Consider the following 11,880-nt stretch of genomic DNA (forward strand, 5'->3'; position numbering starts at 1 on the left):
CTTCTTGATTCCACCTTCAAAACTTTAGACTTTTCCGGTGTCCTTCAAGACGTAAAAACTGCAGAGATTTTGTGTGGATATAACAATAAAAAAAAAATTATAAAGAAAATAGTTATACCTCGTGTCCATTTGAATTTAAAAGTTTTTTTTCAATCTATTATGATTCGATATCCATTAAGGAGGTGTATTCAATTGAAACTTTTTAGGATTATTCAATGTAAACTTTTTAAAACTCTCTAAAAGTCTTGATGTACTCTTATTGGTTATAGAAATCATTAAAAGTTTAGATGTGTTCAATTAAAAAAAAAAAATCACGTGGTTTTTAAAATGTCAACAACTTTTAAAAACTTTTATATAAATATTTAAGGTATAAACTTTCAAGTAGAAAGCATGAAAATAAAATTTCAAAAAATGACTCTCATTTATCCCAAGATTTTGAGAGACTTTGATAAAAGATTTTTTTTTTTTAACATATATTTTCTATCCTTCAAATATTCTATTTCTTCTTTCCTTTTACATACCCCATAGCCATGTTTAAAAGTTTATTCATTTTTCTTCTACCTATTATATTTGTTTTCTTTTCTTTTTTCTTTTTTTTTCCTCTCCATTTTTATTGTTTCTCTTCATTCTCTACAAAGAAAAGATTTTGTAATTAAAAATTCTATAAGTTTTTTTCTTTTTCTTTTCTTCATCCAATTTTTTATGGTAAAGATAACTTTTTAATACAATTTTATATTAAAAAAAAGACTAATTTGTAATTAAATTTTAAATATATTGACTAGTTAGTTATTTTTAAATCTGACATATTGATAATACTGAATATTAGATATTTCTTTATTTCTTTTATCAAAAAAATACTTGAAATATTAGATAAATAAAAATATTTTTTATATTTTAATTATTTATTTAACTAATTTAGGTGACTTAATTTTTATCTTTTAAAAAATTTATTACATGGTGGAAGGGAATGGGATTGATCCTCCACCTCTCGTGTGAGAATTTAAGTAAAATCTATTTTAAATGAAAGTCTTCAAAAGTCATGAATTTTACAAAAGTTTATAAAAGTTTTAAAATGAAGGACTATAGAAATCTACGAATGACTTTCATTAATTTCATACATATCTATAGTCATCACTTAAAATTTTTTATAAAAGTAATTAAAAGTCTCAATTGAATACACTTTTTAAATTTATCTCAGCCATAAGTTTAAGCTATTAAAGATGATCTAAATGTATTCATTTTAACATCATTTTCAATATGTTTCTTCTTACACATTTTTTGATCAAGAATCTCACACATTGCACAATTTTCATTAATAGATGGAGGAGAACTTTAAACTATATTTTGCCTAACCCTAGTAAAAGCCCAAGAATGACTAACCAAGAAAGGGGTGAATTGGTTATTTAAATATTTTTCGAAAATAAATGCTAATATAATCATTTTGCAAATAAGATAATGAGCAAGCAAGATAGCTTTAAAAAATAACAAGAGAAAGGAAAAGAATATGGAAACAATATGTTATGGAGGTTTGATCCAATCATGATCTACGTCTCTCGTTACCAAACTCTCCGTCACGAGCAAGGCATTTTCCACTAAATGTGATTGAGTTACTGTGCAATCCGACCTTCTACAAAACTTTTGGTGACTTACAATCAAGGAGCATCGATCATCTTACAAGGTTAAGCTTTTCAGAACCTCAACACGACCCACAATTAGGGGTGGGCGCGGGTCGGTTCGGTTCGGTTCTCTTTAGAACCGAACCGAACCAAACTTTTCGGGTATCTAGTAAATGGAACCGTCGGGTCCAAATATAATTATAGAACCGTTCGGGTTCGGTTCCATTCGGTTCGGTTCGGATCGGTTCGGTTCTGTACTATAATTAAATTTTTTAACATTTATAACAACGTTATATAAATACGACTAATGATACATTCAATAGTTTTGGAATGTCAGAGATTAGTAAACTACCTTGTTCAAATGATCGCTACGATCAAAGCTTCAGTCGGGGAAAGTCACGGCTTCGATCGGAGGTCAGAGTGTCGGCCGACGATTGTATATGTTTTGGAATATTAGATAGGCTGCGAGAGTGAGTGCGAGAGTCGAGACAACGTTATGCACTTTATTGTAGGTGTTTAGGGTTATTTAGTGGATTTGATCTTGTTTGGCTAAGAAATAAAACAATAAAATGGGTAATTGGGCCAAAAATTAAAAAATTAGAAATGAAACAAATTATTGGGCCAAAAATTTGGATTTAGAAATCATTAATTTGTTAATTTGTTTAGAAAAAGTTAAAATTAAAATAATTTGATTTACTCAATATAAAAAAAATTTAGAAAGATTCGGTTCTTCGGTTCTTGGTCTAGAACCGAGAACCGAACCATACCCGTCGGTTCTCAATTCAGATACCCGTTCGGGTATTTAATTTGACAAGAACCGTCGGGTTCGGATCGGATCGGTTCGGGTTCGGTTCGGTCGGTTCGATTCGGGAGATTTGCCCAGCCCTACCCACAATTAATCATAAGAGAAGGAGATATTACAAGTGAGAACTTCTCTCTTAATAAATGGAATAATCACAATTGAGTATTGAGAGAGAGGTAGGCTCAACACTTCAATAGATTGCAATGAGTATAGCTCAAGTGTTACTTTGAAAAATTTGAGATGAAAGATTTATGATAGTTTTGGTCACTCAAGAGTTTTTCAATATGTAAATAATTTGATCTTCTAAAGATTTAAAAGAGTAGTTGAAATCAATAAAAGCCTCACTTAATGCTCAAAGAAGGTTGTTTCAATTAAGAAAGTGAAGAGGTATTTATAGTAGTGAATCCGTCAAAAAAACTATCCTTCCGGACGTCTGCTATCGTACTGGAATGTTCACTAACCGTTGTTATTTCAAAAGTCAGAACGGTTAAAAAATTTTACCATTTTTCTACCAGACGTCCGCCAGACCTACTGGACGTCCGCTACGGCAAAAAATAAATTTTCTTCGATTTTTTGATAAAGGTAATACTTTGAGAGAAATTTATATATGATTTTTCAAGATAATTGTCATTTCATTGTATAAGATCGAATCCGCTATCTTGAAAAATATTTTGCAAGTATTTTGGTGAAATAATATTTTTTTGCGTATAAAGTCGACACTTGAGCCTTTTTACGATATATTGCCAAATTATTAAAGCATATTACCTTTACATATGAAATTAAAAAGTTTTAAGTCTATTATCTTCAATATGGCTCTTTGTCTTGACGTGTATACCATGCTTTTACATACTTCTTCACCACGTTGATTTTTCTTTTATTTGATCGTCGCCTTTGCCTCTTCAATGTTTGGTTAGCATATTTTCTATCAACACTTAAATAAACTTGTTAGAAATAAATGTGATTTATTTGTAATAATCAAAACGAGAAGTCAACCATAGGTCAACATCTAGTACCATATTTACTATCTCATTTAAAAGTTTAAATTTTTAAATTGTGAAAGAATATATTCATATAAATATTGTCTTCTACCATTCTCTATCTTAAATGCCTAAAATTCCACTCAATTCCAACTCCTCTAGTTCTGTAATAATCATCACAAGCTCCAACTCTACTCGTGGCCTATCAACCAATCTTATTTCGCATCAAGAGTCCCTGCGCTAAAGCTTTCTTGTCTATTGATCTTCGCAAAAACTTTATGTTTGAGCATTGGCAATCCTCTCATTGTAAACTACACGTTCGACCGCTTTCAAAAAAGGAGCATTGTCAAAGAATCCCAATTATGTAATGTATCAATATTGTGATAAGAGTGGAGGTAGCGTCTCATCGTTTAAATTTTTTACATTATCTTTTCGTTTTATTGCGACTATCATTCACATTACCGACATGACTACAATATTTTTCGTTTTGTTGATTTCAGCACCTCTCACCATATTACCTCTTATTTGAATAATTTGACCTTGCATTTTCGTGTTTTTTCATACTCAAGGTAACAATCTCTTAATTACATAAACTAGTTTTCACCACTCCTCTCATTCCTTCCTTCAAATAAAATGTTCTCTTGTAAAACAAGATGTATATTTATCTATTATGTAATGCTTCCCTTGAAATTTTTAAAATTGAGGCTAAATAGCAAGCAATCTATTATGTAACTGCTTGTAGTTAGAGCTCGACTGAGAGAGATTTTCCAAGTGAAAAATATATTTTCAAAAACGTTTGGTCAAAAAGTTTTTTTTTTAAAAAAAGGATACAAATAAAACGTTTTGTGGAATATAATTTTGGAAAAATAATATTCAAAAAAAATTCTAGACGAGGTTTAGCTATCTTAGCCAGGCTGAGAGAGAGAGAGAGAGAGAGACGTATAAATATTAAATACGCACTTTTTCCAGTCTTCTAGAGAGAGACGTATAAATACGTTCCTTGATCAAATTCCCTTGGTTTCACATATATATACACACAAGAATATGAACAGGCTGGCGCCTATAACTCGCTCTTGTTGATTTTATTGTGATAATTTACAGCGCATTCAATGAATTTCAATTCCCATTTCATCACCTCACTAGGGTTCCTCTAATTTTCGCTCTTCATTCTAGTTGCCCGCATTGAAATATATGCTCAATTTTCATCACTCTGTTTTCCTGCTGGTACAGAAACAGGAAAAGAAAAGGTTCGAATTTTTTTACATTTTATGTTATTATAAAAATTTGTTAATATTTCTTTTTGTTCGATTGATTTATCATAGAACTAGTATCAGTATATGTATTTACTCTTGAGGTGTTTGAGTTTTTGAAGATTATGGACGGTTTCAATGATCTGTGTAGTCTCTAATAACTTCAATCAATTTTAAGAATAATTATGGGTTTGGATAAAATATGCTGTTTGTTGAATTGCAGAATTGTTTATGTAATTTCAAATGGGATTCAAGGAAGTATATAAGGCGTTGCTGGAAATTTTCCCACAGGTAATTTGGGTTTCTAGGTTCCAGATTTTACTGGTAATCACCTGTATATGTTTTACTTTTTGATTATCTTTTCTTGCTTATGAAGGGCTTCGAATTAATAGGTATGATTTTGGAGTTGTAGTGAACACCTAACATTATGTTTGTAAATATTTTGCTTGTTCTTTTGTAACTGGAATGTAACATATATATTTTACATTTTTGGATTGTGAAAATTTGCATTATTATGTATGAGTGTCATTCTCTATTCTCTTATAGTTTTTCATTTAAATAAATAAATATGAAAAGTTATTTCATAAAAGAAAAGGGACCCCCACAGAAACCACATTTTGATGTCTTTTTTCTTCCTTTGTGGGGGCAGGTTGACTCTCGAGTTCTTAGAGCTGTTGCCATTGAGCATAGCAATGATGCTGATACTGCTATTGATGCAGTCCTTGTGGAGATTATCCCATTTTTCACCGAAAAATCAAGACAAAAATGTCAATCCGGGGGGTGCATGAATGTGGGTGAATCATCTAAAGGTAATGGTTTTCTTGAACAAATGCTTACTTTTTTATGTTGGTTTGATTTAATGATTGCATGCAGAAGGTTTACTATGCTGTGACTTATAATTTTTATGTGGATTCATTGTCTTAATATTTTGATTTCAACAGCTCTTATAGATGACATTCCAACTTCTGGGATTGGAGGACTTCAGCAATCATTTCATGGTGCAAATGATGGACGTAATGAACCCTTCTATGATATGCATACTGGTAATCAAGCAAGAAATGATTGGATACCTGGCTTGAAACTATCAGAGAAATGTCAGAGAAGTGGCGCTAAAATCAGTACTGATATGTTTCGTCACATTGAACCTGTTACTGTGATTGATAGAAGTGGGGTAAATAGCAATCATTTGGGTACATCTGCAGACCTCGAAAGAGAGGGAATGATTTCTGCTGGAAATCGTTCAGAAAGCCAGATCAAACCTGTATCTAATCAGAGTCCTTGTCATACGCCGAGAACTTTGGAACATATGAATGTAGGTGTCAATCCAACCATGAATCTTCTGCCTGGCCTCAAAGAATTTGATGGGCTCTTAGGTATTGATTATAATGTGCCAATCCATAAGGAAAATCTTCAGCAAAAATATTGTGCAGATGGGAAATCATTCGAGGTGGATAGTCATGTGGAACATCCTTTTTTTCAAGATCCAACTCTGAGTCCATCAGGAAGCAGTGTACAATTGGTAGAGGTACCTGATGTTCAAGAGGGTAATCTAGAGAAACTAGACGAATGTTTGTCAGCTGATGCTACTTCTAAGATAGAAGCTCACGATGAAATGGTTGGTATTGAAGATAAGTGTACCTTGAATGATAGTTTATACGGATCTGGACAAATTTGTGTCATTGATCTTATTGAGGATATCATTGCAGATTCAAGAAATAACAAGGTATCAGCAATGTCAATTTTTTAGTATTTATTGATGAGTAATTTAGCTAAAAGCATTTGGGAAAGCTGGGGAGTATTGCATGAAATGATACTTTTTTATTCCTTCATAGTAATTTGATGGTTTGGGCTGTCACTGTCTAAATTCAACACTTTGTACAATTAGGATGATTCATTCTTGATGACTTAGTCATTTCAGTCAAGAAAGTTCTCCTAGAAGTGGAGTTCAATAATTTTTTATTTTATTTTATTATTATTTTTTTTTTTGGGTCAAAAATGAAAATTAAATTTGTATCGAGATCCAGATGGAAATTGAAATTTTTAATATAATGGATGTGTTTCCTTAAAGCACCTCAGATAGTGCATATCAGTAGTTTCGTTTATCAAAGTACATATGAGGACTGGATTTTTTAGAAGAAGGTTAAAAAATTCAATATACTTAATCTACCATCAAATTGTTTGCTCCATGAGATGTGTTTTGAAATTAATTCTTTAAAACTTTTGTGTGAATCTCCCCAACAGAGGATAAAGAAGAAGAGTGAGGTTACATTTTGTATTATTTGACTTTTACTATATTTTAGCCCTTATAATATACTATGGTGCAGAAAACCTTGTTTTCTGCAATGGAATCTGTTATCATCATGATGAAGGAAGTGGAACTTAAAGAAAGAACCGCAGCACTAGCCAAAATGGGAGCTGCTGAGGGCGGAGCTGATATATTGGATAGGGTTGAAGAGCTTGGACAAATGGTGAAACGTGCAAAGGAGGCAAATGAAATGGTTCTACTCCTATTGCTGCTAGTATTATTTCTTGCTTATATTGATCTAAAGACTTGCATGTTCTTTGACAAAAAATATGGTGTTCTTGTCTTCTGTTTGCAGCAAGCTGGAGAAATATATGGTGAAAAAGCCGTCCTATGTACTGAGTTGAAAGAGCTTCAATCTCGTGTTCTCTCTTTGTCAGATGAAAGAAATGAATCTGTTGCAAGTCTTCATGAGGTGATTCCAGTTGTTGTCCTTGCATCTTCAATATACCATTTTTGTTTTGTTTTGATTTTTTTTTTTTTTTTTTTTTTTTTTTTTTTTTTATTGTTGTAATTGAATTTCAATGGGGCACGGCACATCTGATGTACATTTTTAACTATTTTAAAAGTTTGCTTTCCATGATTCTCTACTTTCTTCTTCCAATCGATCTTTCCAATATCCTCCCTCAAAGGAGGAAATAGAGGGAGAAACAGAAGGAATCTAAACAAAATAATAAGAGTAGCTGTTTGTGATACCATTGTTTTGATTATACATACATAAAAATAATATTACTTTGTCGTTGATCATGTGTTGTGATGTATAAAGGTAAGAAGTAAGAGAAAGAAAGAGAGAAGAAGAATTATGTGTGTGTGGGTGGGTGGGTGTGTGTGTGTGTGTGTGTGTATATATATATAGAGAGAGAGAGAGAGAGATTTTAACAACACTAAATAAATCTTTTTCTGAAATATTGGACAATAGTAGTTCTATTTAGTTGTGAAAATTCTTAAGAACTGAAACTTGTTAAAATAACCAATGGGAAACTGTCGTAACATAAAGACTAGTAATTATTTGCGAGGAAAAAAAAATTAATACCAACTTTTTATTCTTGCCTATTATGAGTGCATATTTTTAAGGCAATCTCAGTCATTCAGAATGCAATCTCCATTGCATTATATATTAGCTACTCTTGAGTCTCAATAGTTGACGTGTCCACCTAGAATGTTCTCTTAACCATAAAAGTTATTTTCTGGACCTGACGCCACTTAAGCCTACCAATTCATAATATAGCATGTAAATATTGATCCTTCCATCATATGAAACAGCATACAGATAGGTGCATGGAGGCTTATAATCGTAGCACTTTCTGATTCTCAAGCATTTACCTGCAGATGAATCAAACTTTGAAGATGCAATTAGCTGCAGCTGAGAATATGATAAAATTTGCGGAGCAGGAAAAGGTAGAAAAGGAAAATTCTGCCCATAAAGCACTTGCTAATCAGGAATTGGTAATGGAGAAAGTCATGCAGGAATCAAAAAAATTGAAGCAACGGGCAGAAGAAAATGCCAAGGTAGTGGCTCCTGTTTCATATGCAGACTTGAACAGTCCTTTTTTCTTTTTTTCTTTTTTTTTTTTTTTTTGATGTTATATATTTGATTGTTGTGCTCATGTTGTATTGCAGTTGAGGGAATTTCTTGTGGATCATGGTCGTGTTGTAGATATATTGCAGTAAGTCATATGAGTTTATGTTACTATTTCTCTTCTACTTGAGAGTTTAATTTGGGTGGACCTCTGACTGGGACATGAGTTAAAGGTTCCATTTGCAAAACCATATCAATTTAAATTGATGCACGGAATTCAATATGTAGTTCTTCTGAATTTATATTTCATTTTTTATTATGCTTGTTTGTGAACATTTTTAGGGGGGAGGTATGTTTTTAGAAATGCTTTTAAATAACACTACAGAGGTATATAATCCATTAATTCCTTCAGCACTTGCAAAGTGCAGGTTGAGTACTATCATGATTTCCAGTATTTTATGAAAGTGGAGTCTCAATTCATATCTATGATCTTAATGTGAAACTCGAGCATTTTAGTGGTGCACTACAGTCGTAACATATTTTTTAATAAACAGATGAAAATTTTCTGATGTTGATGTTGAAGCAATGTGGAATTGTGTTCTTTAGATTTTATTTAGCTTTCTATTCCTGGCCTTTTTGTTGTCTATAATATTATAATTGGAGCAGACGTACGATGCTTATGGGTGATTGGTGTTTCTTTTATAGTAGATACATTTTATAATATGTAGCCTGTATCCTAAAGTTTCCAACTTCTCATCATCTCTTCTTCTTTTGTTAGTAATGTAATTTCTGCAGCTTGTATGTTTTACCTTTAAGTACGAGGAATTTTAAGTCGTTTAATTAACTTTTCATATACATTCAACCTGCTTAAGTGCTTTCATCATAGTTTGAGATGAAGGGTTTGTGTATGCGCCTGGCATAGTGGCATTATCATATGGAGATTTTGCATTGAATGCTCATATTTACTCGATATTTATGTATATCTTAAATTTATTTATTAGATATATTTAAACTGATAAAGCGTCTATCTGATTTTTTCCTATTTTTCCTTTTCCCCTCTCTCAGAGGAGAAATAGCTGTTATACATCAAGATGTGAGTTTACTAAAAGAGAAGTTTGATGAGCATGTTCCGTTTAGCAAATCTCTTTCTTCCAGTCAGACCAGCTTTATTTTAGCTTCGTCTAGCTCATCATCGAAAACCTTGTTTCCTGATCAAGTTGAACCAGTACCTGACCAGATTGATTCATTGGAGAACCCAAAGAAAAGAGATCCAGAGCAAATCTCTTTCTTCCAGTCAGACCAGCTTTATTTTAGCTTCGTCTAGCTCATCATCGAAAACCTTGTTTCCTGATCAAGTTGAACCAGTACCTGACCAGATTGATTCATTGGAGAACCCAAAGAAAAGAGATCCAGAGCAAATCTCTTTCTTCCAGTCAGACCAGCTTTATTTTAGCTTCGTCTAGCTCATCATCGAAAACCTTGTTTCCTGATCAAGTTGAACCAGTACCTGACCAGATTGATTCATTGGAGAACCCAAAGAAAAGAGATCCAGAGCCTTGTTTGGACGAACAGATGTCTGGAAAAGAATCAGTTATCGATGATACTGAGGAATGTGTAGATGAGGAATGGGAAATTTTTTGATCATCGTGACATTTACATGTTAGTATATATACTTGTTAATGACAGACTTGATGTCCATGCCACCTTTGCCTCGGGATTGGTTCTTGCTTCCAGAGTTTTGTTTCTCTCCTGCTATATCAGATCGTGGAAGTTCTTCTATGTCATTGCAGGGATGCAAAGTCTTGTGGAACTTCTATGGATTCCATATTAAATTGTGAGATACTCGGGATTGGTTCTTGCTTCCTGAGTTTTGTTTCTTTCCTGCTACATCAGATCGTGGAAGTTCTTCTATGTCATCGCAGGGATGCAAAGTCTTGTGGAACTTCAATGGATTCCATATTAAATTGTGAGATGTAGCATGTTTTGTAGGTGGGACGGACAGCACTAGCCGGTTAAGAAAGAAGTTCAAACTTTGTCTCTTTTGTGTCAATACAGTGTTATTTTTTGCTCCAATTATGCCCTTGCAGAATCATATGGACATCCGGGAATATATATAGAAGTTTTTTTGTGATATGATCTGAGTTCAGTTTTTCATTTGTCATTTCATGGAGAAAAGAGGTCTAATTTCTCGAACTCTGTTGTACATAGGATCTTGTGTCCTCGACAACAGCCATTTAATAGTCTTCTTGCTCTGAAGTTAGTTTTCCCATGGTGCTTTCAAATTTTTCTGTTCTATATTAGCAGCAGTGTCCAAAAGAATAATAATAATAATAATAAAAAACTTGAAAGCACAACCAGGGAGAACGAACTTATAGATTATGGGATGAGCGAGTGGAATATTCATTACTGTGTTGTCTAATATCGTGCACGATATAGGCCCGAAGTGTACTTGGTAGCATAAAACTCGAGCCAAAAGTTACAAAATGAGCTTTCTTTCTATTATACGTTTCAGTATACAAGCTATGAACATTCGGCATCATTTACCTAAACAGTGTAACACTCTGAACTAGAACAAGATCAGTCCTTTTGAGTATCAAAACTTCCAAATAGTTCAATATACAAAAGTTTAACTTCTTTTTAATGTAATATTGTTCAATACTGTCTAATCTACCTAATGCAAATTACCTTGCACTTGTGGTGGACTACTCAAATGTCAACTCTTTATTCTTGATAGTCATGCCAGCAGATCAGCAAAACTGTACATCTCCATATGATATAAAGGCGAGCCTTCTGCTTTCGAATATGCTTTGAACACCAGAGTTTCGTGCTCCTCAATGAAAACAAACTTGCAGCCATGTCTATTTAAGCAAAATGTGTTTATTGTGTTCTTTCAAAAGTTGGGTCTTGGTTTTAAGTTGTTAAGTATCTGCAGAGAGGGTTTTCGCCTTATATAAGAGAAGGAACTCGAGATTTGGAAATTGAATTATGTGGTGAATTCAAATCCATGGCCCTTGGGTAGGGCCAAAACTTGGAGTTCATTCACTTCGCTGAAATAACAAGACTAAGATGACAAAATAGAACTAGGAGATTGTCTCCTACACAACCCTACTTGAAAATGGACTCGACATCAACTTTCCACTTACAGACTTTGGAGTTGGCAGCCTTGATATTTGATCAATTTGAGATGAGGTTTGGCTAAGAAATCGCCCATTATTTAAAAAATAAAAAAATAATAATAAAAGAGGAGACTGTCTTTAAATATAATTCAATTTCTATTGGTTGATTTCATCGAGTGCAGAAAAATAGACAATGAGGTTACCAACTTAAATTACTTACACACTTCAATCTCCGACCATTTATTTTAGTGGCACTTTAGATCTTAGATCGATAATCTCAATCTTATATTCGACTCAG

At 32.9% G+C, this 11,880-nt stretch overlaps 1 protein-coding gene across 2 annotated transcripts; it reads left to right on the forward strand.

Moving 5' to 3' along the window:
* The first annotated feature begins 4,325 nt into the window (after window positions 1–4,325).
* LOC111369878 lies at window positions 4,326–10,060 on the forward strand. 2 transcript variants are annotated; one of them, XM_022991585.1, is made up of 10 exons: window positions 4,326–4,642; window positions 4,869–4,936; window positions 5,295–5,454; window positions 5,587–6,368; window positions 6,970–7,143; window positions 7,246–7,362; window positions 8,277–8,456; window positions 8,568–8,614; window positions 9,532–9,839; window positions 9,979–10,060. In XM_022991585.1, the coding sequence occupies exons 2-9, from the start codon at window positions 4,889–4,891 to the stop codon at window positions 9,788–9,790; spliced, it is 1,767 nt and encodes a 588-aa protein (XP_022847353.1). In that variant the 5' UTR covers window positions 4,326–4,642; window positions 4,869–4,888; the 3' UTR covers window positions 9,791–9,839; window positions 9,979–10,060. The 2 variants fall into 2 exon arrangements, with proteins under 2 accessions (XP_022847353.1, XP_022847351.1); XM_022991583.1 differs by lacking the exon at window positions 9,979–10,060 and having other exon boundaries at window positions 9,532–9,879.
* Window positions 10,061–11,880: the final 1,820 nt, after the last annotated feature.

This window comes from Olea europaea, chromosome 20 (assembly GCF_002742605.1).
Source record: "Olea europaea var. sylvestris chromosome 20, O_europaea_v1, whole genome shotgun sequence".
In the NCBI taxonomy this organism is placed as follows: domain Eukaryota; kingdom Viridiplantae; phylum Streptophyta; class Magnoliopsida; order Lamiales; family Oleaceae; genus Olea; species Olea europaea.